Genomic DNA, 27,974 nt, shown 5'->3' with positions numbered 1-27,974 from the left:
ACCCGAGAATGAAAAAGGTGCCCCAGGACTTCTGCAGCACTACCGCGCGCGTGCACGGAGAATACGTAATGCCAACAAGGAATATGCCGTGCGAGTGTTTGCCGAGAAGAGAGGGATGGCTGAAAAGCTGGCCCGCAGCTTCAGTAAGTTTGAGGCCGCTGTCGTCGTGCTAGGCCGCTGTGGCATCAGACAAAAATAACACTTTTGTCATGCGAACTGAATAAATACTGCATGTTTTTCCCCCTTTCATCGCACTCTCTCCGAGTTCCGTGTTCCGTTTTCGACAGGTAAGTGGGCGATCTCATGCTATTTTGGCTAAACAGTACTACTGTTTAGTACATACTTTTTCAGAGCACCAGCCAACTACGGTTTAACGAGGTTTCACTGTATATTATTAGAAGCCGAGTGCAAGTGAAATCCTATTTTTTCTTTTTCTTTTTTTCAGCACAGTAATATCACAACACTCTGATGCTTTTCAACTAGAACGATTCTTGTTGATTCTTGTGCCCTTCGCTTAAATGAAGCTTCTAATAAACAGAACACATTTTTATGGCCTTTCGAGTTCTGTTTAAGTAGAGTCAACTATACATTGATTTATACATCACTGCACAAACCATTTTATAGCATAGACAATGTAATACATACATGTATTTCAAAGCAAGATCGCTGATTGTTAGGAGCAGGAATGCTCACCTCAGTGTGTGTCTTCAGTTCATCGGGCTTCTCCCAACTGGACTGCTTGGTGGTGTGGTTGTAGAAATAAGTACGGCCATCGGGAGCCTTGTGCTCTGTCCAACTGCTGCTCTTCTGCATGTCCGACCAATAAAAGTGTAAGAGGAAGATTTAGCTTGGGCAAACCTCCGATGCCGCCTATTCAAATACATGTAAAGCGCAGAAACACTTTTCTAAGATAACTACTGGGCCAATTTTAATGCATTTTTTTTTTGCATTTGAGAGATTAAGTCAAATTATAGTGACTGTTAGTAGCAAAATTTTAGTTTATGGTCTGAATTTTTTTAAAGGAATTTTCAATTATAGGTAAGATTGAAAAAAAAAAATGTAACCACGAAGTTTGCAAGTTTGCAGCTCTGCACCAGGAACAGATAATGAAGTTCTGTAAACTGTACACAGGATCCAAAGTGGACAAATTTGATATATCAATTTATATCTCGTATGAATTTGTTACATCGTTTACAAGGGTTCTGCAGAAGTTTTACTAACATTGTATAGTGGTAAATTGGAGAGCCATTTCTAATACATCAATTTTGTCCGCTTTAACATAATCACCTGTTTATATGCCTCTCTGATTATTGTGTTGACTTTCTTGAATTACGTCGGATTGAGTAGTGTGTATGGAATGGCATAAGTTATTCGAGACATAACGAAGGCTTGGACAAGTCGAAGCGTGTCCGCTTCCCCCATGCTTCTTGTCTTGGTTGTTATTCACCGAATCATGTGGGCTGTTGTATTATTAAGCTTGTCGATTACTATCATACTGGTGCGGTCGCCCCCCCCCCCCCCATCTGAAAAACCACTCCCAGTATCTTTACGCTCTGAGATGGAACGATGGTATGTCCCTACAGTTGTATGGTGATAGTGGGCAAGGGACGCTATCACCTACAGTTGTATGGTGATAGTGGGCGAGTCAGATGCATGCTTCTTTCGCGGTGAGACAAGGAGTAGCTCCGTCTTTTAAGGGGCACTGCTGAGGCCGCATGACTTTGCATAGTTGCTCATCACGTCTGCCACTTCTTGCAAGCGGCTCTCCATTGCCCCGAATGACCCTGTGGACTACCAGATGGTAATGTTATCGGCACATAGGCCATGCCAGATTCCCGGGATCTCATCGAAGAGCGGTGGAAAGCATATTAGGACGATATTGAAGACATCATCATCAGCAGCAGCCTGGTTACGCCCACTGCAGGGAAAAGGCCTCTCCCACACTTCTCCAACTACCCCGGTCATGTACTAATTGTGGCCATGTCGTCCCTGCAAACTTCTTAATCTCATCCACCCACCTAACTTTCTGCTGCCCCCTGCTACGCTTCCCTTTCTTTGGAATCCAGTCCGTAACCCTTAATGACCATCGGTTATCTTCCGTCCTCATTACATGTCCTGCCCATGCCCCCCCCCCCCCCCCATTTCTTTTTCTTGATTTCAACTAAGATGTCATTAACTCGCGTTTTTTCCCTCACCCAATCTGTTCTTTTCTTATCCCTTAACGTTACACCCATCAATCTTCTTTCCATAGCTCGTTGCGTCGTCCTCAATTTAAATAGAACCCTGTTCGTAAGCCTCCAAGTTTCTGCCCCGTAGGTGAGTACTGGTAACACACAGCTATTATACACTTTTCTCTTGAGGGACAATGGCAACCTGCTGTTCATGATCTGAGAATGCCTGCCAAACGCACCCCAGCCCATTCTTATTCTTCTGATTATTTCCGTCTCATGATCCAGAACCGCCGTCACTACCTGCCCCAAGTAGATGTATTCCCTCACCACTTCCAGTGCCTCGCTACCTATTGTAAATTGCTGTTCTCTTCCGAGACTGTTAAACATTACTTTAGTTTTCTGTAGATTAATTTTTAGACCTACTCTTCTGCTTTGCCTCTCCAGGTCAGTGAGCATGCATTGCAATTGGTCCCCTGGGTTACTAAGCAAGGCAATATCATCAGCGAATCGCAAGTTACTAAGGTATTCTCCATTAACTCTTATCCCAATTTTTTCCCAATCCAGGTCTCTGAATACCTCCTGTAAACACGCTGTGAATAGCATTGGAGAGATTGTATCTCCCTGCCTGACGCCTTTCTTTATTGGGATTTTGTTGCTTTCTTTATGGAGGACTACGGTGGCTGTGGAGCGGCTATAGATATCGTTCAGTATTTTTACATACGGCTCGTCTACACCCTGATTCCGTAATGCCTGCATGACTGCTGAGGTTTCGACAGAATCAAACGCTTTCTCGTAATCAATGAAAGCTATATATAAGGGTTGGTTATATTCCGCACATTTCTCTATCACCTGATTGATAGTGTAAATATGGTATATTGTTGAGTAGCCTTTACAGAATCCTGCCTCGTCCTTTGCTTGACAGAAGTCTAAGGTGTTCCTGATTCTATTTGCGATTACCTTAGTAAATACTTTGTAGGCAATGGACAGTAAGCTGATCGGTCTATAATTTTTCAAGTCTTTGGAGTCCCCTTTCTTATGGATTAGGATTATGTTAGCGTTCTTCCAAAATTCCGGTACGCTCGAGGTCATGAGGCATTGTGTATACAGGGTGGCCAGTTTCTCTAGAACAATCTGCCCACCATCCTTCAACAAATCTGCTGTTACCTGATCCTCCCCAGCAGCCCTCCCCCTTTGCATAGCTCCCAAGGCTTTATTTACTTCTTCCGGCATTACCTGTGGGATTTCGAATTCCTCTAGACTATTCTCTCTTCCATTATCGTCGTGGGTGCCACTGGTACTGTATAAATCTCTACAGAACTCCTCAGCCACTTGAACTATCTCATCCATATTAGTAATGATATTGCCGGCTTTGTCTCTTAATGCATACATCTGATTCTTGCCAATTCCTAGCTTTCTCTTCACTGCTTTTAGGCTTCCTTCGTTCCTGAGAGCATGTTCAATTCTATCCATATTATGCTTCCTCATGTCAGCTGTCTTACGCTTGTTGATTAACTTCGAAAGTTCTACCAGTTATATTCTAGCTGTAGGGTTAGAGGCTTTCATACATTGGCGTTTCTTGACCAGATCTTTTGTCTCCTGCAATAGCTTACTGGTATCCTGTCTAACGGAGTTACCACCGACTTCTATTGCACACTCCTTAATGATGCCCACAAGAATGTCATTCATTGCTTCAACGCGAAGGTCCTCTTGCTGAGTTAAAGCCGAATACCTGTTCTGTAGCTTGATCTGGAATTCCTCTATTTTCCCTCTTACCGCTAACTCATTGATCGGCTTCTTATGTACCAGCTTCTTCCGTTCCCTCCTCAGGGCTAGGCTAATTTGAGTTCTTACCATCCTATGGTCACTGCAGCGCACCTTGCTGAGCACGTCCACATCTTGTATGATGCCAGGGTTAGCGCAGAGTATGAAGTCTATTTCATTTCTAGTCTCGCCGTTCGGGCTCCTCCACGTCCACTTTCGGCTATCCCGCTTGCGGAAGAAGGTATTCATTATCCGCATATTATTCTGTTCCGCAAACTCTACTAATAACTCTCCCCTGCTATTCCTAGATCCTACGCTGTATTCCCCCACTGACTTGTCCCCAGCCTGCTTCTTGCCTACCTTGGCATTGATATCGCCCATCAGTATAGTGTACTTTGTTTTGACTTTACCCATCGCCGATTCCACATCTTCATAGAAGCTTTCGACTTCCTGGTCATCATGACTGGATGTAGGGGCGTAGACCTGTACAACCTTCATTTTGTACCTCTTATTAAGTTTCACAACAAGACCTGCCACCCTCTCGTTAATGCTATAGAATTCCTGTATTTTACCAGCTATATTCTTATTAATCAGGAATCCGACTCCTAGTTCTCGTCTCTCCGCTAAGCCCCGGTAGCAGAGGACGTGCCCGCTTTTTAGCACTGTATATGCTTCTTTTGGCCTCCTAACTTCACTGAGCCTTATTATATCCTATTTAGTGCCCTCTAATTCCTCCAATAGCACTGCTAGACTCGCCTCACTAGATAATGTTATATCGTTAAACGTTGCCGGGTTCATATTCCAATGGCGGCCTGTCCGGAGCCAGGGATTCTTAGCACCCTCTGCTGCGTCGCAGGTCTGACCGCCGCCGTGGTCAGTTGCTTCGCAGCTGTTGGGAACTAAGGGCCGGGGTTTGATTGTTGTGTTCATATAGGAGGTTGTGGCCAAGTACTGCACCAGGGTGGCCAATCCTGCTTTGGTGAGGGAGTGCGTTACCGGTTCTGGTCACCGGGATCAGGCCACACTCCAGGCCTGTTTATGCAATTTTATCAACATGCGGATTCTTTTTTTTTTTAATCCGGTGGAAAATTGTGCGGCACCGGGATTTGAACCACGGACCTCTTGCACGCGAGGCGGGTGTTCTTCCTCTACACCACCGCTGCACCCTGATACTGAAGACGAGAAGGGATAACACTATGCCCTGTGGTGTGCCACGCCCACCCAGTAGCAAGGGGTTTGTGGCTTGGTCCCCGACCTTTAGGATAGCTTTTCTATCTGAGAGGAAATCTCTGACAAATTAATACATCCTGACCCCCACAGCCCAGCATGTTTAGCCTCTATAAGACTGTTGTATGCTTGACGTTATCGAACACCCCTTTAAGATCTAAGGCAAGAATAGCAGTGGGGGAGTTGCATGTTACTGGTATAATCACTTCCTCTTTCAGACGAAGTAGGATGTCTTATATCAAGAGGTGTGGACAAAATCCTATCATCACTGTTGAAAGTTTCCCCGAGTCCTTTAGGAATCATTGTAGCCGGTTGAGAACTTTATGCTCTAGGAGCTTTCCTATGCAAGAAATGATTGAGATCAGTCATAGGTTCTCAATGGCTAGTAGCTTGCTTGCCTTCAGTATGAGACAAACCTCCACTATTTTCCAGTTCTCAAAGAGGCTTCCATCACTGCATACTTTGTTCAGATGAGCAGTAAGCTCTAGTAACGAGAGGATGTCAAGATTGACAAGACCCTCATTGGTGATTTGGTCCCTTCTCGGGGCTGTGAGACATTGCAAGCCCATTATTTCCCCTGTTACTTTATGCAGATGAATGTCCTCATCTAAGAGCTCATTTGGGCTGCCGGTGTAGGGTGGCAAAGGCTCTGATGGCTGTGTGCGAAAGTATGTACCAGGCTTTGAAAGTCAAAAGGAAGACCACCTCGTTTCCCAGAAATTGGTGGATTACTCGGGTCATGTTGTGGTGGATTTCCGTTTTGCTGCTAGCCGGGTTGACTAGGTACCTCAATAACTTCCACATCTTGGAAGTACTCAGCCTTCCTCTCAAGCTGTTGCAGAGGGATAGCCAATTTTCGTGGCATAGTGTGGTGGCGTATTCTGCAGCCTCTTGTGTGAGTAGGGCGATTCACCTCTTGAGCTCGCGATTTAACCTTTGCTTTTTCCAATGCTTCAGCAAGCTACGCCGGGCTTCCCACATGTGGAGCAAGCGAGCATCGATCCACAGAGTGGTGGTGGATGAATCGAGAATTTGGTGTACGCCTTCACATCCTGGTGAAGCTGAGTGATCCAGTCCTTAACTGATGCTGCTGGCTATGTTCATTTGTAGCTGTTTGCACTCTTATCTACCGCAGCTTAGTCCAACCTGTGAGGCAAGCAGTGCCTATACTGGTTTTGTATTCAAGCCCATGGAGAGTCGTGCCTAGTAGCTCGTAGTCGCTGCCTAGGTACTCCTCCAGATTGGTCCAGCAAGCTTGGAGGATGTTTCTAGTGAGGGTTAGGTCAGGGTTCATGTCTCTTGTAGCACTCATGCTGAACCTCATGCTATTCCTTGGATCGATGACGAGTCTGACGTCCATGTCCTCAACAACTTTATGAAACAAGTTTCCCCTGGGGTTGGTGTATGTATAACCCCAGAGGGAGTGGGCTGCACATTGAAGTCACCCACTATTAGAAGCGGATGATTACATGCTGCTTGCATGGCTTGCTACAAAACCTGTTTGAGGACCATTTGCAGGCCTTTCAGCCAGCAGTAGACATTTAGAACAAACATGGGGCCCTTCTTCTTCGTTGCCTGCAGGACAATTGCAAGCAGAACGGCAAGTGGATCAGATTGATGGAGATGATGTTGAACAGCTACTAGGTTCTTACTGACCAGGGTGTGGAGGCTCTTGCCTGTGTCGGTGCCATACGTGACGTATCCGGGTAGGTGGACGTGAGTGTTCGTCTCTTGCAGTGCAATAATTTCAGGTGGTCATGTAATGTATCAGCGATCCGAACTTGTTCTTGTAGCCCTGGCAATTCCATTGCCACACCATAGTTTCGCCTATGGAACCCCCACACTTACTACATATATGTTGAGGAGGAGCCACCTTGGTTGTTAAGGGGGGTGGTGCATGCACCAGGTGGGTTTCTGGTGAGTCTAGAAAGTCTGGCAAACCTGGTAGGGTCTGGTGAATTGTTTTCTTCGGGTGCCGGCTTTTTCCAAGCTTCCAGTGCTAGTATGGGTTCCTCTAGTCTTGTGATGCATTCCGCCGTCTGAGTGTTAGAGTGTTGTTGTTGAGTTGCAAATTGTTGTTGTGCCGCTGACTGTTGTATAGCTTTGAGTTGTTGCACAGTAGCTTGCAGGGATGTTTAAGGGCTCTGAAAGGCCTTTGATACTATCTCCTCTACCTTCTGGGAAGTGGCATATTGGACAGGTATGACTTCCTGCGGTGTAGTGGGCTGCGTGGTTGCTCGTTACAGTGTCGGATTTGAAGTGGCTGCGTGCGCTGACTGCTATTCCCGTTTCCGCTTCTCCAGGAGTGGGGCTGAAGTGTTTTGTATACGAGTAGCGCTATGTTTTTCTAGCAATTCATCGTCAATGCTAGGAACCCTGCATGTACATTAGTGATTTCTACTTTGAGTGTTGCATTCACTTCAGTGTGACGCTTGACTCTTTCGTTACCGCGAGAAAATGGTCATTCTTTCTATGTCTCAGTAAAAATAATTTACTACTACAAATAATATTCCAACACATATTGCAGCATAGCATCTTGTGCATAATGAAATGCTCTTTCAAAAAACATACTTTGCCAAACAAAAAAAAATTATTAGGTAAAACATAAAAATTTTAGAAAGCGCCATTTTCGCTGCCAGTTGATAAAAACAACAATAAAAAAACATGATATCTACAAAAACATTAACATCAAAGGAAATTCAGAATATACATTTCAAAGATAAATAACACAAGAATAGTGTCTAAACACATTTTGCAGTTCCGCCTTTTCGGCATCTTCTGAAGATGGTCCGATGAGAAGTCCAAGGAGCGTACTTCACCAGTTCGTCTAGAGTCATGCACCTCTTCCAGGACCAATCGTTCTCAGCGTAGCTGGGAAAGAAGATTATGCATTCAAGCATATCTGTTTGCATTTTTGCAGATTGTCTTTATCACCTCTGCAGAGAAGAAGAGTAGAAAAAAAATCCCACATCGTTGTAAACTGTCTTGCGCCGATCCGTAGTGTTGGGCCGCGATGTGCTACGGGTGGCCTTCTTGGCGTCAACGGAAGTTTCTTTGCTGTCGATGGCAGCACATCATAACCAAGCGAAGTATGCACCCTGAAGATAATCAATAGATTTCTCAGGTCATGCAAAATGATCGGCAGATAAGCACGCACAAGGAAGGAGTCCGCCCAAGGCCATAAAGGAAACTCGCCGGTGAACAGCGGCGGATATCCAATGCTGACTCAAAACATCATCACCGTCAGAGCTTGACTCTGCTTTGCTGTCATCAGCAAATTACTCGAGCATCACTAAATTGATGTGCTGGTGCAGCATAGTTTCGAGCACAATGCTTTTCTCGCAAAGCAGCTGCGCAGAACGCCGCCATGGAAGAGACTTTCGATAACTGCCCAGTGACACCGGCAGCGCCCCTCAGTATTGTAAACTCTTGGAAACTGGTTGAAAATGCCAGGTCTACACGTTGGACATGCAGCGGACCTTCAGAAATACACTTTGGCGGAATAAAGTGACTCTGACTCCAAACCAGAGCTCACAAGTCAACAGCTGGTGTCATTTTCAATTAATCATCATCATCACCGCTCAACACTGTCGGACAGCAAAGCCAGCAATATAATTTAATTCTTGACTTGCTGGGAGTCATTTGATTACACAATTTTGATGCTAGTGCAGCATAATCGTGAGCGGCATGCTTTTCTGTAGAGCATGGCAGCAGGTGATAGCCACACCTCTTTGCACTACAACATACACACATTAGTTTGCAATAAGGTCCGTCAAAAATCACATAGCAAAAATGTGAACTGATTCTGAAAGTGCAGTGGTTGTACTAACTACTGGATGGCCTAAGTGGACAAGAAACGGCTCCAACATGTTGAAATCGGCGATCTAATGCATCGATCACCGAGGCGCGGTAATGAAAGAGTTAACGTGTGCATGGGCTTGTGCGAGCTCTGTGTCAACAGGGCCACCGCAATGAGATACTTAGGCTTTCGCCTTAAAAAAGGCATAGGGTAAATACCTCATTCAGACAATGTGAGCTATGTTTATTGCTTGAGGATCTTCCTAGGGTTGGCCAAATATAGGCGTTTTCGACGAGAGATGACGTGTGTTAAATGCAATCACTGCCCCCTAAGCTTCGCCGAGACAGACGCTGCCACTAGAGGGGTTGCTACTGGGGTCACCATGCATGCGTGCTGACTGGTCAAGTTCGAATTATTTGACGATGACAATTTTAGGATCGAAATTAAAAAAAGCTAGGACACATAGGTATGCATGGACACCAGCCAGGAGCTTAAGCTCAAGCAGGGATCGAAATGGCCAACAAATCAAATTAACTGCAGTTGAATTAATGGAAGTATTTGCACTTGCATCTATGTTAGTAGAATATTAAGCCAAATATTTTTGTAAAATCTAGAATGCATAACCTAAATTACCTGCTGCTAAATTAGCTCTCAGATCATTTACATACATAATTCGCAATTATGAAAGTTGCTCCAAATTGTTTATGTAGTACAGTCAAACCCGGATATAACGAACCCGCATATTTCGAATTATTGGCTATATCGAACACACAGATTACCCCTTGAAAATACTATGTAAAAGTATAGGACAATTGCGTAGTACATCGAATTCCATTTTCGTCGGACATTCGGTATATCGAACGCCGCGCCATGCCCCGGAGGGTGCGCTTTTCCCAAAGACATTCATGTCCGGTCCTCAGGGGAAAACATTTACGCAGAGTCAGTCAGCAGGCTCCTCCTCTGCACATGCGCGGCCGTCGCCTAGTGACGAAGACGCAGATCCTTTCCCCCGTTCTTGCGCCCCACCGGCGCAAGCTCTCTCGCTCCTCCTCTACCGCCGGCGTGTGCATTGGGCAAGGGCATTGGAGCTCAGCGAAGAGAGTGCGCAGCATGGAGACGCGGCAACGTTTCCAAGTCACGCTTCCTGGGAAAAGGGAGAGAGTGAGGGGTCGGCGCGGTCGCTCGTGGGCCAGGGGAGACAAGAGAGCCAGAGAGGGCTCAAAAAACGAACACAGCGCCTTCGACGGCATATTCCGCCGATTTTTTTCCCCGCTCTCTTCTTTCATTTCCCTTTGTCGTTCCTTCGCAGCCCCGTTGACTGCCGCTCGAACAGGCTTCGCTCGGACTGCTCCATTTGCGCATCGCGCGTTTTGTTGTGCGTACCTCTGTTTCAACGTGCCGTGTGTAGCGTGCATGATTGCGGTCATCTGGTGAGCTATGGCATCTGCGGACATAAAAAAGAGGAAGAATCAGGACTTTGCAAGAAAGCTTGAAGTAATCCGGCGCATCGAGAATGGAGAAAAGAAGTCCTCCGTGGCTGACGCATTCGGCATTCCGCGGAGTACTTTAAGTATGTTGTTAAAAAACAAGCAGGACATCAAGCTTAAAGCAGGTGAGGAAAGTCGCTTGGGAACGTGTCGTGTGCGCCCTGCTGCTTTTGTCAAAGTGGAGAAGGCACTCTATACATGGTTTCTTGAAATCCGAGCGAAAAATATTTCCGTGGATGGCCCGATGTTAATTGAAAAGGCCAAATGGTTTGCTACGGCTCTTGGTGAAGAGAACTTTTGCGGTGGCACTGGATGGCTCCAACGGTTTAAAAACTGCCACGGCATTGTAGGAAAGGCCATTTCAGGCGAAAACGGGGCTGTCTGCAGCCAGGAGATGCAGCAGTGGCTTTCTGAGGAGTGGCCGAAGATCACTGAGAAGTTTTCACCTGCAGAAATCTTCAATGCAGACGAAACTGGTCTCTTTTGGCAAATGTTGCCGAATAAGATACTCGCTCTTCGTGGAACTTCATGCCACGGCGGTAAAATGAGCAAAGTGCGTGTGTCGGTGCTGCTTGCAGCCAACATGGACGGCTCGTGCAAGCTACGGCCATTCGTGATCGGGAAGAGCAAGTCACCGCGCTGCTTCAAGAACTGTAAACAGCTTCCTGTCCGCTACGGCTGTAATAGGAAGGCCTGGATGACACATCAACTTTTTATTGAATGGGTGCAGGCTTGGGACGCTGAGTTGGGCAAGTCGGGCCACTGAGTTTGCCTTCTGGTAGACAACTGTTCGGCCCATCAAACGACTTGCAAGCTGCAGCACATCGAATTGAAGTTTCTCCCGCCAAACACCACAGCGAGACAGCAGCCCCTCGACCAGGGTATCATAAAGGCATTCAAGGTAGGCTATCGGTAGCGAGTTATTCAACGGCTCCTCATAAACCTCCGCATGGGAACCGATCTAAAGATTGACCTGCTCGGCACGATCCAGATGATTACCGGCGCTTGGGGCGACGTGAAGCAGGCCACAGTAGCCAACTGTTTTGGCAAGGCAGGCTTTGAAGTGGCCGAGGATGAATGTCTGGAAGCTTTAGATGACGAGTGGTTGGAGGACGCGTTCCACGACATGTCCAATTTTCCCGGCGCCGTCCCGTCCGAAGTTACTGTTGATGACTTCATTAACGCTGACAGCGAAGTTCAAGCGGTAGCCGACCTCGCTGATGAGGACATTGTGGCCGGAATAGCTGCCGTTCAAGACGACGATTCCAGCGACGACGAGGGCAACTGTGTTTTTGAAGAAACGCGTCCGTGCACAGCCACTGAACTGGCGTCAGTGTTCAGCCTGATTCGGCGCTGTTGCGGCGAAATGGAAGGCACTGGGCTCTCGCACCTGGACAGTCTCGAGAAGATTGAGACTAGTGTTTTAAACTTCATTTTCCAGAGGAAAAAGCAGCCCAAAATTAGTGATTTATTTTCCGTGAAATAAAGCGCTTTCATATTGTGTGCACATGCTATGTGATTCGCGACTGTTCTAATCGGTAAGCCACAATTTTTTATGATCGCGAGTGGTTTTTTGGTCTATATCTGTATATCGAATTTTCGCTATATCGAACTATTTTCCTATCCCCGTCGAATTCAATGTATCCGGGTTCGACTGTACAAACAACAGAACACATTAATTTAACAGCTCTAACTTATCAGCAATTACTTTTTAACGGTTTCCACTGTGAAATTCCCTGCAGACACATGAAACGTCCCCTTTGTCTCCAAAATCAAGACGAGCAAAGTAAGCATGGGAAACGATAAATTGGGATACAAATTTGTTTTCACCGTGGAATCCTTCACATGAACATAAACATGGAAGAACATGAATGACTGAATGAATGGACATGGTTCAGCTATACTCACTGATGCTTGTGGGGCAGCAGGTGTTGGCGCAGCATTTTCAGAAGACGTGGCTGGCGTAGCTGGCGGTGTAGAAGCCGCAGGTACATCAGGCTTTGGAGAAGAGGTTGCCTGGGATGGTGATGACGGAGCAGGCAGGGTTGCTGGTGGGACTGTGGAAGAAAGCACACAGATGACAGGGCAGAGCTGGCAACACAGCAGTACACAGATTTACACTAACAGACGCTTCGCATAATTAGATTGGACAGGTGGCCTGTCTAAGGTCTCCATTGTGTTGACATACTGACATGTAACACCACGTGTGTGACATTCAGTAAGAGCAACTACAGCACAATAACGAAACAAGAATGAGAGACAGACATAAGGCTACATTTGTAATGTGTGTCATTTGTCTCTCTTTCTTGTCCCGCTTTCACACTCTTTTTGTTCTTAACATCATGTACCAACTAGCCCAGCAGCTGAGGCATGACAGTGATAGAGATACAGTTGTCCAACATAAAGGGGTGCACGAGCAACGGGGCAGCTGTTGACAACTAAACGCAGTTCTGTTACTTGTAAATAAACATTTTAAGGTTTTTTTTTTCCAGAACTGAAGTTGTCCTATTGTCAAAATGTTTCTGACAGCAGGCACAGAAGCTCCAAACAAAATCAGTGGTGGTCCAGTCAGTTTAGAATTTGGAGCAATTTTCGGAACAGGAAATATGTTGTTCTGGAGCAGTTTAGGAGCAGTTACACCAGCATTTTGGAGCAGCTTTGGAGCAGAAAAAACTGTCTTTTCGGAACATTTGTAGTAGTACAGCAGTAGCCAGCAGCCATTTGGTGAAGCTTGTTATTACTGCGCAATCAGCAAGTGCTGCTCAAGAGTGAAGCAAGGCACAAAAGCTAACAGCAACCAATTAAGCTTGCCTTCCCACAGATCGTATACCATGCACGGTATGTTGCAAACATCTTTATTTGGGTAGGCAAGGAACTTAATTTTGTAAACAAATAAATAAAATTTTGGGGCCTAATGAGAACAAAGAACCTGGGTGCCAGGCAGACATAAGATTACGAATGAGCGAGGACAGTTTGCACTATCAGGCACAAGACAAAAAGTGATGGCAAATGTCTTATGTGCATTCCAAATGACAGCTTTGATATGCTTTACTGCACAAGACAAAACATGTATTTCGCGCAATACCAATGCTAGAAGCTTGACAAGAGACTATGTGTCTATGAATGGCACCAAGATGGGAAGCTTCCATACGGTGTGTTGCAAAAATGGTGATGGCAGTCGAGAACCACGTTCGAACCATCCTGTACACTTGCTTTCGTTGCGAGGCAGTTTGTGGGCTTCCCATGTGTCCCCCATGTGGCCTCTGCGAATAGATACGAGTCGATTCCGTGTAAAACCGTAACTTTTGTTACCGATACCCGACTGACCTTCTTTCGAAGCACTACCTTATATTGTCCCCAAAGGATCAAATTGCCAAAGGCACGTCCGAAAGAGCTCTGAAGGCCTGCCAGTCCAATCATTAGGCATACTGACACTCATACTCTGACAGGAGATGGTGGGTGCACATGAATATAATTAAAGAATACAGATTGTGTCCTGTGACAATCGCCTCCCACCACTCTTGGTGTGCTGCTTCACTGCGTAACACTGCTATATTGAGGCGAAGCTGACTCTCTGGAACCAGCATTATGCAATGCGTCGTGTTTTCCGAGCTTCAAAGTCATTGGCGAGGATTACAAAGGCAAAGTCGGCACAATTGCTAACAGCAGCGAATTGTTTTAATAAAAAACATGGCACCGAACAGCAAGAACCTTGGTAGCGAACATCGACGCAGCTAGGCCTAACGTTGCCGGGGTAGTAGCTACGACTGCCACCAGATCTGCGTGTGAGAACGCCTGTTCGAAGCGGCGAGATAATCAAAATGGTGGCGATGGTGGATTTGCTCAATGCTGATATTATTATTATTATTATTATTATTATTATTATTATTATTATTATTATTATTATTATTATTATTATTATTGAAACATACAAGCCCACAAAAGAAACAGGGAGAGGGCAAGCTGACAACTGCCACCGGGAGGGGCAAAATGCCTGCCTACTCTTTCGGGAGGAGGGATCAAAAGAGGAGAAGAGGAGAAGAAGATAGGAAACAAAAAATAGGGAAGAAAATGCCGCTTCGGACCTGCGGTCAAGGCAGAAAGTCCGGAAAATCGGACGGCAAATGGTTTTTGCATCCGAAATTTCAGACATTCTATGGGGTACCGTGGTGGTGCCGCGAAGGCATCTGAATTATCAGGCAGGTCCGAAAAACCAGGCATCTGTAAAATCAGTCGTTGACTACTGAAAACATTGTATTGCCATGAAAACGTGAAAATACCACAATTATGCGCAGTTGATGCAAATGGCACTTGAATGCGCATAGCCAGGAGCAGGCAAGTCGAATTGTAGCAAAATGGCACAGTTGGATCATCACTGCAAAAATTTGGAGGACGGTTAAGCTTTGCCTCTAAAAGTGGAATGCGATAACATTCAAAGATCCCTCACTGCTTTTCACACTTTGAGGCAACTAAGCGCATGTAACCGTAATGTTTACTAGGAAACGCTGGCCACAAACGCTATGCACGGAGGCGGGCTTTCTGGTAGAAACACAATCTCTTGCGTGGACCGCGATGCAGCGGAAACGAGCGCCATCTGGAGATATTGCAAGAAACCGGGCACACCGCTCTGTGGCCTCCAAGATACTCACGCAACGGTGCGCACAAATGGCAGACACCATGGCCGGTCTATGAATGGTAGAAACGCTGGAAAAGTTTTCTTTTGAGTTTTCGCGTATGAGAATTATGTTTTCTAATATAGTCAAATTACAATCCGACGCTATCATGCCTGTAGGTTGTGTGTAAGTCATACTTTACGATTTTTCTACGTATTTTAGCTTGAAAAATTCAATTAGTTTAGTAACTTCCTTGCGCCACATGGAGTGCCCTGGGTACAGGAGGTTCGAAAATCTTTTTGCCGAAACGCCGTCCAACGCTGCCCACCAAACGCCGAAATGGGACGCCAACGCCGCAAGCTGCCCGAAGATAAGGGAGGACTCGGAATTCCCGACCTGGGCATCGTGGCTACTGCACTACACGTCACGTAAAACCAGGGCGCTTTTAACTCGGATATGCTTCTGACTCAAAGCTTTACTGCCTTTTTTATTAGCAGCCGACACCGCTTGTTTTCGTAGAGCACATTTTCCTAAAACGAGTCATGTTTTTCCCATTAAACATTGACTTATACTTTTAATCCATCACTAAAATTAGCGAAAAATGGCCTTTGGCGCCCCATGCGGAAAAAACATGAAGCTGCAAAGAGGTTCACCACGTGACCTTTGACTAGTGTACGTGGCTACTGGTCTCCTTATTAGCATTTAACTGCAGTATACTTATTATTGTTATAAGTTTTTCCTGACTTATAATGTGTAGATAAGCCTTCAGTTGTAGTGAACAGAAAAGTGGCATTGCCTTCGCCTTTGTTTTCGATGAGTTGGCTTGGCTCGTCAATTGACAAAACGACTACGATGGGGGCCAGCCAGCCCTAAGGTAGGCGTGTACTTGGGGAAAAACGTGGTACAAATAGAAGAAATGTCTGTACCACAGCGGGAACTTATTGCACCAGCTTTTTATTTTCAAAAGTGGTCGAAAAGGTCAAAATGTAGATGGTTAACTGCAGTTACACTCACTCCTGCGAAAGTAGAACAATGAATTTGCGAGGTGGGCTAGCAACATCACTCTCGCTTCACAGCATTGCTGGAGGAGGGACTCTTACTTTTTAGAGGCTGCTCAGATCGAAAAATTCTGCTTACTAAATATCCATGCACTTTTGGAAGTAGCTGCTGCAGATGCAAACACTACCATGGGTGAGCTTTGCATTGCGCCATAAAAAAACTAAGTCCTCAAAAATCTGTTGTCAGTCCCTTTAACACAATAACATTACAAAGTAGTTTACTATGCCAGTTCATACCATGCCCCTGAGTGCCGTCACCAAGACCGCAAGGAAAATAAATTTAGCAGTATACGGGATGCAACAAATTATTTCCAGTGCTTGCTTCCATCAAAGATTATACATTTTATTTTTCTTTATTTTTGTTTCCTCTTTATTTTTAGATTTTACTACAGACTACCAAACATGGTTCCTTCAGAAGTTCCTAGGTGGTTGATCTGCATCACATAGTGCAGGTAAATTAAGGGCAAGGTAGGCATTTGTGGCAAACGCAAAGTTGTGGCAGGAACTGTATTCAATACAGAGCCAGAGTAAATTAGAGACAGGGAAGTGCCGCTTAGGGCAACCTTTTTGTGACATGTTTATCACAACAGATAACACTGCATAAAGGCGGGTACACAGCAAAGGCGGGTTTTACCGCCGGATTTTCTCCATTTTATCTACTCTACGGTCGCGAACCGACCTTACCCCTTGACACGGCACTTCCTCCTGCTGCGATCTCAACCAGCGAGTATGCGTGCGACGCCATCGCCCTCACCGACCATGCACACCAGCTTGCCCGTGCTCGACTGATGGACTCGCAAACCACTCAGCAGCGTCAGTACAACACCCGCCACCGTGACGTACAGTTTTCGCCTGGTGCACTCGTGCTCCTTTGGTCGCCCTCTCGTCTTGTCGGACTTTCAGAAAAGCTCCTTTCGCAATACACAGGGCCCTACCGCGTGCTGCGCCAGGTGACATACGAAATTGCTCCTGTGAGCTCAACCTCGTCATCTACTCTGGCATCTAGTGATGTCGTGCCCGTCAGTAGGCTCAAGGCCTACTACACTGCTTCCGAGTCCGACCTTTGGTTGCTCCGGGACGGCGCTTTTGCCGCCAGGGATAGTGCTACGGAATAGTATTTCCAATGACGAAGAGGCGAGCAGTAAGAAGACGATGACGACGATTGGAGGCTGGCGCGGGTTGTTGCCTCTTGGCCAAGTGCAGTGTATTATGTTGTAAATATACTTGTATATAGTTTTTCATCTGCGTCTTCTTACGTAACAATATGAATGTGTTGACTCTGTCCCCTTGAAGTTTGTAATGCATACAGAAAATAAAGGAGCGGTGAGGACGCGTCAGGGTGCTGTGGTCTTCTATCCTCATCAACATAGCCCTTCTCCAACTCGCCCAGGTCCCCAACATACATTTCGGCTTCTATGCTGATTACATCCCTGTCTGGGCCAGCCGAGGCAGTGATGCCAACATGGAGCACAACCTACAGTCAGACCTCAACATCATCGACTCATACATTCGTGCACGTGGCCTAGCCTGCTCCCCTTCCAAATCAGAACTTTTCCTCTACCACCTCAGGCCACACGACACCGCCAGCCCTCCCATCTAACTCACGCTAGGAAACCACCCCATTCCCCCAGTCTTTAAGATTCGCATCCTGGGCCTTGCCCTCCACTCCCACGCTGTGCACGGCGACACCATCCAAGGTGGCTTGTTGGGTGGCGACACCACCCAACAAACCACCCGTCTCATTCAGTGTGTGGCGCACTGGCGCGCAGCTTTGTGAGAGTGGAACACTCTCTGTCTCACCCAAGCCTACATCATGAGCCATACAGCGTACGCATTCCCAACTCTCCTTAAAGCAGAAGGAACGGGACCATGTCAACACGCTCCTCAGGAGCTGCACACAGGTCTCCCTCCGATTACCCCCCAGCACCTCTACTGCCCAGCTCCTCAACCTTGGTACCCACAACACTGTTTCAGGAGCTGGTGGAAGCAAACCTAACAGCACAGCTGACTCGCTTGTCGGGTACCACAGCAGGCCGCACTCTACTCTCTCAGCTAGGCGTTGCCTCAATCACCCATCCTACCAAGGCGGTCCCCCTACCTCCAGACCTACATTCCCATCTTATCATTGCTCATATCCTCAAGATTATGCACCCCAAGCCCGATGAAAAACGCAGGGCAGCCCACACCAAAGCCCTATATACAAGCATATGGCGACAGTTCTGAGGTAGCCTATGTGGACGTGGTAAAGTATTCAACGGACTTTCACATAGTCCTCATCGTCGCTAACAATAAGGCCCGATTACTCGCCTCAGGCGACATCACCACAGACTCATTCAAACTACAGAGGAGGCATCCATTGCACTCGCTCTCATCTCCACCTCTGCCACTTAAATTCTTTCAGACTCAAAATCCATCCTATCCAATTTCGCCAAAGGCCTGGTATCACGCACCACAGCCTCGTTTCTACACTTCTGGCCCCCAACTTGCCCCATAACCCTCATCTTGACCCTGCACACAGGCCTCCCGAGTAACAAGGAGGTCCACTCCCTCACCCGAAGTGTTACTTTCTGAGCCGGAGTCGGACCCTTCCACCAGCCCGGGAGTGTGTGATTACCTTCAGAGATATCCTCACCCGCTACAGATATACTCAGCGCGTTTATGCACTGCCAGCTCCCTCCCTAACCTAAACCAAGCCTTCCACTTTCACCGGCTCCAGACACTACTCCCTACCCTATTCTCCTTCATGCCCGATACCACAATCAGTTCCCGTCCTCCTGTAAGCTCTGCAGGAAACTGGGAGACTTTCTTCAGCCCCTCCTCACAAGCCCTACTTTCACGCACCTACCATCCCCAACTACGGCAGAGTCATACTGGAAGACTCTCCTGGTCAGCTCTACTGCTACAGACCAGCACCGGATAATTGCCGCCACCTGAAGTGGATAGCCCTCCAAGGGCTCTCCTTTGCTCTATAAGGGCGGCCCCCTAAGGGCTGCCTCATGCCATGTAAGGGAAATTTTTCCCCCATCTGCATTTATTTAGCAATAAATGTTTTCACCACCACCACCACCAGAAGATAATGACTACAGAATGTCAACACAAGCCTGACAACACAAGATGTTAAACCCATTTTGTAGGGCTATATGAATATTCAAAAACTTCAAATAGCAAATTGAATGATCTTCCATTCAATGCGCTATTCTGAACCAAATAGCTACAGTTAAACCTTGATATATTTAAATAGGTAAAATCGGCAACTTGCTTTGTTATAGCGAAATTTCATTGTACTGAAATTCAACCTTTTATGTAAATAAGTACAGTTGCCCATCGATTTTCCTTAGGCGAAAAGAGGCCGCAGAATTTTCCGAATTATCGGGCAATCAAAAAAAGCGAATTTGAAGGATCAAACAAATGATGAATTTGGGAGTTGGCGGCAAATTATACGGTTTCATGCCGCGTCAATGATATCTTCACATAGGCGGTACGAATTAGGCGAAGCCAGCCACGCTTTCGCGTGCACTCCGCCCCCGCGGTTGATAGCAACGCCAGCACTGGGATGACGCTATAATGAAAAGCGCCGGCAGCGGGGAGCGAATGCTTCGTCTGCCTCTCGTTCCAACGAGTCGCTGAAACTCGAAATTACACAACCTCCAATATGAAACGCACGGGAAGATAGTTTACATGATGCCACACCATCTCAGCACGCCCGCTCTTTGCACAAGCGACAGTTGCCTGTCAAGCAGGGTACACAGCTGCCTATGCCAACTTGCCTCCCCACAACTACGGCCCTCGCGTGCGCTTGATTGCGTTACCACGAGCTCGTTCCCCTCCCCTATTTCCCTTTGCTAGCCCAGGAAGGCGTCACTCGTGAAGCCACCTTCTTTCTAGTCTCTCCCTCGCACACTTTCACCCGCACCTAAAGTACGAAGTGCGCGATGCGTGATAGCATCTTATCACACTTGGACTTTATATGGTACATGATGCGGCTCCTCGGCAGTCGCTCTTGCCGCACTGCACGCGATCTGAAGTATGTTTGCAAGCAGCCGCTTATAATTCAATCATTTGACCATCTGCATCTGCTGAAGTTTCCATTTACTGTCTCGGCATTCCTTCCCGACGGAAGTGAAATTTCTTGGTATTGAAATCGCATACAAACACACTTGCACGGTGTTCTATGGACAAGAGGTTATGAAAAGTTAAACACTTCGTTATATCAAGACTTTCGGTTATTGAAGTTCGTTATATAGAGCTTTAACTGTATTAGTAAAGAGGTTGACAATCTTTCAGTAGCTTTCGATCATAAGTTGCATTGATATGCACTAATTAACAAGTAATTTTGGAGCATATAGGCATAATTTCCCTGTCAAATTGCAAATTGGTAGACTGGAAGCACAAACTGAGCCACCATAATCATGAAACCTTCCTATATGTTTACATCCTATATTTATGTGGAAACTATATTGCCTATCTATTCTTTAGGATAGGATATTTTCTATCTGGAAGCTATTCAACTTAGTGTGATAACTATTTAGTCAGTGTTTGATTCAGTATTGTCATTGCTCAATTCGGTGCCGTTACCAGAGTGCTTCAAAAAATCATTTTTCACACTCCCCTACCATTCTATAGCTGTTGCCAACTATATGTGCACCTCTCTTGTTCCCTCACCCCTGGAATGTTTTCATGAGTAAAAAACTATCTGGCTCGAATTACAAATCCTTCTCATGAAGATGAAAACGCACCTGCGGCAGCTGTTGGTGGAGGGGGCACCTGAGGTGGCATTGCCGGGTAGAGTGGGTAGCCCGGCGGGTAGTGTGGTGGCATGGGCATGCCTGGAGGTAGCAGCATGGGCCCTCCGCCATCCATTGGCGGTCGGGGCATGAAACCTGGTGGCATCGGTGGTGGCTGAAGCTGCAAGAACAATATAATGCACACGTTGTGGTCATCAGAGAACTTAAACAAGGAAGATGCCCCACTTCACAAACACTTCTTTCGAACCTTCTCAATAATGATCTGTCAGCATGAACAACACTTTTGCAAGCAAAAGTAATTAATGTAGAACTAACAATGTCTCACCCAGTCATTCCTACCACAAACAATAACACTATAGACTAGCCTATTATCAAACATAGCTCACTGCTGTGGATCCTAATGAAGTTTAAAAGCTTGTGCATAGTTGCACTGTTTTTGCGTTGTGTTTTGTCTGTGTTGCATAGATTTCACTCTCTAGTTTTTATTTGTAAGTCAGATTATATTCATGCTTGTGATTCTCTTTTCTTTCTTTAATGAGCCCATGTCAACTGTTTTTGTCTTGCTTGAATTGTTCTTTTATCCATGCCTGTAACTAGCTTTTCTTGCCTGTATTTGACAGTTCTGTGTTGTCCTATTTCATTTTTTGGCAACCTACATAGTGCAACCTAGGTGTGACTCCTTCATAGACTTGCACGTTACATATCACATGCATTCAAAGAGATTCCAGTCTCAACACAAACAAGCTCAGTGAGTTCACGATTTTGCACTAACTTTCTTCTCTAGGTAAACAGATCTGGGGCCATGTTTTTTTACAATGCATTTTTAATTTATCATCATAAATCAAACTGCGTGGCCAATCCCACCAATAACAGTGGTAAGGCTTCATCTAAGCAAATGACAAATGCCGAAAAGAATAGAAAATTAAGTGCAGTGTTACAAAATATGGCTCCAACTTTCATTTTTATTGCCAAGAGGAAGAAATATACCATTATGCGAAAGCCTAGGACTAGCTAGAGTGTTGGCATTAAAGTTACAGCTGCCTGAGAATATTTTGCACAGAGCAATATAAATGCCATCATTAGTCCCAAACAAAATATAGAGCATTTTCTGAATAAATAAATTGTTGACAAGCTTTCTTTTTTTTGTCTCCATCTCTCTTGTTTTTGTTTTTCAGAGGAACAAAGGTTTTTATTGCTTGAGGTCAGACAATAGGTCAGGCACTCAACATGATGTCATAGTAGGTCAAACGTCACAAATGTGAAAGGTGGTGAAAGCTTTCTATGTATTTTGTTGGCTCAAAAAATACAGGCACATCACTACAAATTAGCCTCTGCTTCACAAGCTACAATGCAGCCATTCCTTCCTGTTTGGAATCTTTATATCAGCATGATAACATTTGTGGAGTCAGTCTGCTCATACACTGCAGCTAACTGTGACAAGTTTAGAGTTCAAGAAGCCAAGCTACAGAGCAGGAAAGAAATGATGTCAAACTATTTTCGATACTTCCTATGGCAGGTCCTCCATTTTTTATTCATTGTCAATGATTTCATGCTCGTCATTCTCAGGAACAAGTAGCACTCAATACAATAATTTTTTTATTGCAACAGTTAAGTGTTGTACATGCAAAAAATACATCCAAGGGTAGGCCTTTTCAAATACTCTTGAATTCAACCTATTTAATTTAAAACGCAAATGACATTTGCTGCAGAAATTTGTTTTTATACATTTCCGCATTTCAAGGCATCCACAACAGATGTGAGATCTCAATTTTAATGTAATTCATGCAGCTGTTCATATTGGATGAAAAGAAAAACGCTTGCAGCTGTTGTCGTCAATACAAGCGCAAACCCCTGAAACTTAATAGCCAACACGGCACAACCATGAGTGAAGATATGTCTAATCTTCCACGCAGAGATCGCTCCTCGCTGAATTTCTTTTTCATCAGTTGACTTTTGCGAAAACATTTACATGGTTCCAACTTATATAGCCATAAAGCTTGCTCTGCAGATGAGTGGCTAAACGTGCGCTTCACAAAGCTACGTCGTGCTCCCCACGAAACAAACACCGACGAGACGCTGCGCTTGTACCCATGTTGTCATATAAGAAAAGAGAACTCGATAATTACTTAACAGTCGGCAGGGGAACAGTGCAAAAATACGACCGACAAGAGGGAGTACACACACGAGCGCTGACTGACGACTAAATTCTTTATCACGAAGGGAACACACATCTACCTAAAGAAACAAAGGTACGCCGCTGAGCATGACCAAACAAGAATGAGACACCGATTATATTTCCCCAGAATTATTGCGGTCGTTAAGATATGTTAGTTCTACCTCAGTAAGACCAGACACACCATTTGCTGCGACAGCAACAGCCTCAAAGATTTCACGTGCACAAGAGTCACTGTAGCGTTTTCGGATCGCGCACCATGAAAAATTACGGTGCGCGATCTTGTTTGGTCATCCGTAGTGATGTACCTTTGTTTTCTTTAGGTATATATGTGTGCGTTCCTTTCTTAATAGCGAGTTCAGTCGTCAGTCAGCGCTGGTGCATAAGGCTTGTGTGTGTACCCCTTCTTGTCTTTCGTCTGTTTGCGCTGTTTCCCTGTCGAGTATGTACCGACTAGCCCAAGCCGCCACGGTGTTGCAGTTTGCCTGACAGTGTTCTCCAAAGTCAACGGTGTTGAAACGCTGGTCAATTTCGGTCCCAGAAAAATATAGCGTCGGATAACAGGAGGGGTGACTTACCCCGAACGGAGGTGCCGGCGGCATCATCAACGGCGGCATCGGAGGCATACTGTTCACGTTTGGGCTACCATCCTGTGAACAAAAAATGAGACATGTGAGAGATTACGCGCGCGCGGAGCACATTGCCGGTGTAGTCGATGCAGTGCGCGCGTGTCGTTCGGATGACTATCAAGGGCGCTTGAAAGTTGTCGGTAATGGGTGAAGTGTCAAAACAAACAGCCGCGCACGCAGCTCGACAGCGGTGCAGTCGGCTCGTCAAGAACTGAAGCGCAGATCATCGAAATTCTGCCCCTGTAGTCAAAGTAGCATGCATCGTTCATATGTGATGAGCACCACATATACTTTTCAATTTAAATCAGCGTTAGGCGACAGAAACACTACAAAGTGTGTCCGTGTGCGCGGTTTAAAGTCAACGAGTAAAGGAAATCAAAATAAAATAGTCATAATGAGTAATAACACACGTACCATGATTGCTTTCGGTGTTTGTACCACCTGTGTTGACTATTCAGTGAAGTTTGCATAGTTCGCAGCAGCCGCACGAAAGCCGGGCATTGGATACGCACAAGACAAGCGTAGCCAACGCCGTTCCGAGTTCTCAAGTAGTGTTGCGTGATGATGATACTGCAACAAAGTTCGAAAGTTGGATAACTCGGGAAAAATTCAGTTTTGGAGCGAAGTGCTACACTCCAAAACAAAATTACACCCTTTTGGTTGTATCTTGCCACACAACGATAAACGTCATCTGTATTGTCCGCATTTCCTTTCTTTAACGCTACGAGCCCATTAACGAATTGCATGCGCGTTATCAGCATGACAAGCATTTGACAGGAAAGTAGCGGGTGCGGCGTTTTCAAGAAAGGAAACGCACAACCATAAACGCCATCTGTCTTATCCGTATTTCCTTTATTTAACGCTGCGAGCCCGGTACTTCCCAGTACGAACGCCATGCCAAAGTTGGTTCTTTATTCTATGGCCATGCGCGTTATCAGCATAGGAAAGTAGCGGGCGTCTTAAAGAAAGGAAACGCAAGCAAGGCAGGTGACGATTTTTGTTGTGTGCACTAATAAAAGCTTACACTCTTTAAGTCGTATCATATGCCACACAACGATAAACGCCATCTGTCTTGTCCGCATTTCCTTCCTATAACGCTGCGAGCCCGGTAGTTCCTAGTAGCGAACGGCATGCGTGTTATCAGCATCACAGCATTGCCGACAGGAAAGTAGCGGGCGCGGCGTTTTCAAGAAAGGAAACGCAAGCAAGGCAGATGACGATTATTCACTCAAGCAAAATTACACCCTTTTGCCACACAACGATAATCGTCATCTGTCTTGTCCGCATTTCCTTTCTTTAACGCGACGAGCCCGGTACTTCCCAGTAACGGACGGCATGTGCGTTATCAGCATGACGTAGCATTCGCGACAGGAAAGTAGGGGGCGCGGCGTTTTCAAGAAAGGAAACGCAAGTAAGGCAGATGACGACTATCGTTGTGTGGCAGAAATACGCCCCAAAGGGCGACCTTCTTGCCTACATTCTTAAAACGGTTGCACCATTTGGGGTGCATGTCTCCTTTCTTGAAAACGCCGCGCCCGCTACTTTCCTGTCGGGAATGCTATGTCATGCTGATAACGCGCATGCCGTTCGTTACTGGAAAGTACCGGGCTCGCAGCGTTTAAGAAAGGAAACGTGTCAAGGCAGATGACGATTTTGCGCAACATCACAGCGACGACAACCATGGGAACTCACCTCGAGTGTCCATATAATTGCTATCACAATAAAAGGGAAGGGTCGACGAACATGGTATAGTTTCGTATGATTCAGAGATTAAATGTTGATTCTATCTCTTCTCCGCCTGTTTCTGGCACTTCTTCGTGTTCATTATTTACTCATTTCATATCTTATCTGCATAGTATTTCATGCACAACTATATCCACCTTATCTTAATAAACGTTGACAATTTTCTTACCTTTTCTTTTTTTTAGTGTGATGCTCTGGAATGTGCTCCTAGCCTAGGTTTTCTTGTTGCTCTTTACTGTTACCACAAGACAGAGCTTATTAGCATCAAGCGTTTACAGCTTTTTCAAAGCATGTGCCCAAGGCTCAGGCGATGCACTCACGCAGCCGGCCGCTCTCTGCTCTCCCTGCTTACCTGACCCATCTCTCCTCATGATGATAATTAGTTGACATCTCCTTCGGAACAGGGCAGTGACAAAGTCACCTAGCCTGCTTGAGCTAGCCTGTATATATATTTATCAATCTAGCATTTTGCCTTCGTCTCCTTAACCTTTTCTCTCTTCCTCAAAACCTCTACCTCTACCTTGTGTAGTAATCTATGCCTACAACGGAGCCAGTCCTATCAGTTTCGTACCAGCTTTATTTCCACCAATACTCTAAAATCTCAATTTTTGACTAGTTAATGCTTTCATATCTGCTTTAGTTGCCAGCACTTCTAGAAGGTGCACGTTTCCCAAGGGTTTCTGTACATGAATACCCTCACATACCATTAGTATATGGCGAGTTGTCTCCAGTTTTTGGTGCAACACGCACATGCCTCATCCTGTAGCGAATATTTGCTCTAGTATGTTTTTGTCCTTGGGCCTTAACCAGCTTGGACCTCACACACGTCTCTGTCCTTTATCTCTGGCCTTTGTGTTATCATACAGATTTTCCTTTCTAATTTCTTCCTTGCCATACTTCCAAATCTCCACAGTCTTCTATGTTCCCATCCTTTGCATTCCGATTTAGTGTCCCTGTTTCTCTCACTTTCTATCTATGAACCCTGGTTGTCTACTTACACTTTCACTTGCCCTGTACCTGGTTGCTAACTTTTTTAACCTCTTCCTCCATTCTGTGTCCATGCTCTTGAGGTTCAGGTGTTTGTGCACTTTAGCCATTCATTTATTTTCACCCGTGAGCCCAAGTCCCTCTTCAAAATGAATTTTGCTCTGCGCTTCTCCGACTTCAAAGCAGGGCTAAACCATCTGTCCCTGCACTGTCTCGTTTCATATTGAAGCAGTGCAGGAAGACATGGGCACTTATCATTGGCAGTTAAGTGGTAGTGGCGTGGCAGTTAAGTTAGATGGCACTTGGCGGCGGCACAGCAGAGGATTACCGCGACACAGGTACTCGCATCCCACCTCATTTACAGTTAATTATACTCCTTTTTGATTATATCCTTTGTTGCTGACTACTGGTACGTGCTCTTGGCATGGAGAAGAATCATTTGATATCTCTTTTATGTTCGTACAGCTTCTACAAATTACATAAACTGACCTTGTTTCTGGAATTGGTTACAAGACAGCCAGATACGCCATATCCATCTGAAGTCAGCTAAGAAGACCTTCTCTGCAAGAGTTGCAGAGAAAAATGCAAGCAGGGTGTGTGGCTTTAAGCACACAAAAACACTTAGTTTCTAAACATCCCAATTAAAATATTACTGCAGACTTGTGTGATATTGGAGAACCATAGCCCAATTTCCAGCGAAACTGTTTCTTTTGGGCTGTTGCAATAATAACTTTAGTTGCCTGTAATTAATTAAATCACATACCTAAAAACGTCACCAGTTACGACTGTTCCGTTTTAAACCTCATGGGGATGCTCGACTCCCATGCATCCCCCAATGTTGTTTTAAGCAATATTCCAATGACGAATAAGTGTTCATCAAGTCTTACTTGATCTGTATTAAGCAACGATTATACTTGCAACATGTGGACTCATACGTAAAATGTGAATATGCCAAGTAGTACCTCACTTCTCTGGTAAAGTTTTGTATCGTGGAAGAATTTTACGTTTGGTGTAACTGTTGAGCTACTGTGGTCTCTCTAGAAAAAATTTGGGCACACTGCATGCATAGTCACTGTATCTGTTAGCTATTGTAGGAGAATAAGGCACAGTTTACCAATGCTCTTAACTTTTAGGGACACTTCTGCAACTTATTGAACCACTTATGAAGGTTTAGCAAGTGAAACAAAAACAATGTGCATTAACTGCACAAACGGAACAAAATTTCAGGTAAAAATGTTGAACTGATCTACCTCGCTCCTTGTCTAATTCCAGCAATTAGAAACCATACAACCAGCAGTTAACATAGAAATTGGAAGAAAATCCAGTTCAATTGTTCTTATTTTCAGCTTGCATGTAGATGGATATGCGAATTCATGTGGATTTGACAACAAACACAGCAATGCAGCTGAATCATTTGGCTTCATGCTCATGACTGTCACCAAAGAGAAAATGAACCAGAAGTAAACCATGCACTGAAAGCCATAAAACTAATGCATAGTTGTAGTAGTAATTTATTAGTGTTGTACTAGATAAACAGCTTACTGAAGAGCTACATTCACAATAAATATTTTATCCTTTGAA

The 27,974-nt window shown here is 45.3% G+C and overlaps 1 protein-coding gene across 4 annotated transcripts in view; it reads right to left on the bottom strand.

Moving 5' to 3' along the window:
• Positions 1-24,186, bottom strand: part of Prp40 (pre-mRNA processing factor 40) — a 72,098-nt gene extending 47,912 nt beyond the window's left edge. For 2 of the 4 annotated variants that reach the window (XM_075681731.1, XM_075681734.1), the window contains exons 1-5: positions 24,078-24,186; positions 23,613-23,684; positions 20,853-21,021; positions 12,354-12,502; positions 694-807 (exon numbers count right to left, since the gene is read on the bottom strand). In XM_075681731.1, the coding sequence (XP_075537846.1) occupies positions 694-807; positions 12,354-12,502; positions 20,853-21,021; positions 23,613-23,684; positions 24,078-24,080 (507 nt within the window). In that variant the 5' untranslated portion in view covers positions 24,081-24,186. The remainder of the gene's footprint in view (positions 1-693; positions 808-12,353; positions 12,503-20,852; positions 21,022-23,612; positions 23,685-24,077) is intronic. The other 2 variants (XM_075681732.1, XM_075681733.1) reach the window with 1 other exon arrangement.
• Between the last annotated feature and the right edge of the window lie 3,788 nt (positions 24,187-27,974).

The sequence above is a fragment of the Dermacentor variabilis genome, chromosome 2 (genome assembly GCF_050947875.1).
Source record: "Dermacentor variabilis isolate Ectoservices chromosome 2, ASM5094787v1, whole genome shotgun sequence".
Taxonomy (NCBI): Eukaryota; Metazoa; Arthropoda; class Arachnida; order Ixodida; family Ixodidae; genus Dermacentor; species Dermacentor variabilis.
Note: the sequence above shows the minus strand (reverse complement) of the source record. Positions and strands in the feature narration are given on the sequence as shown.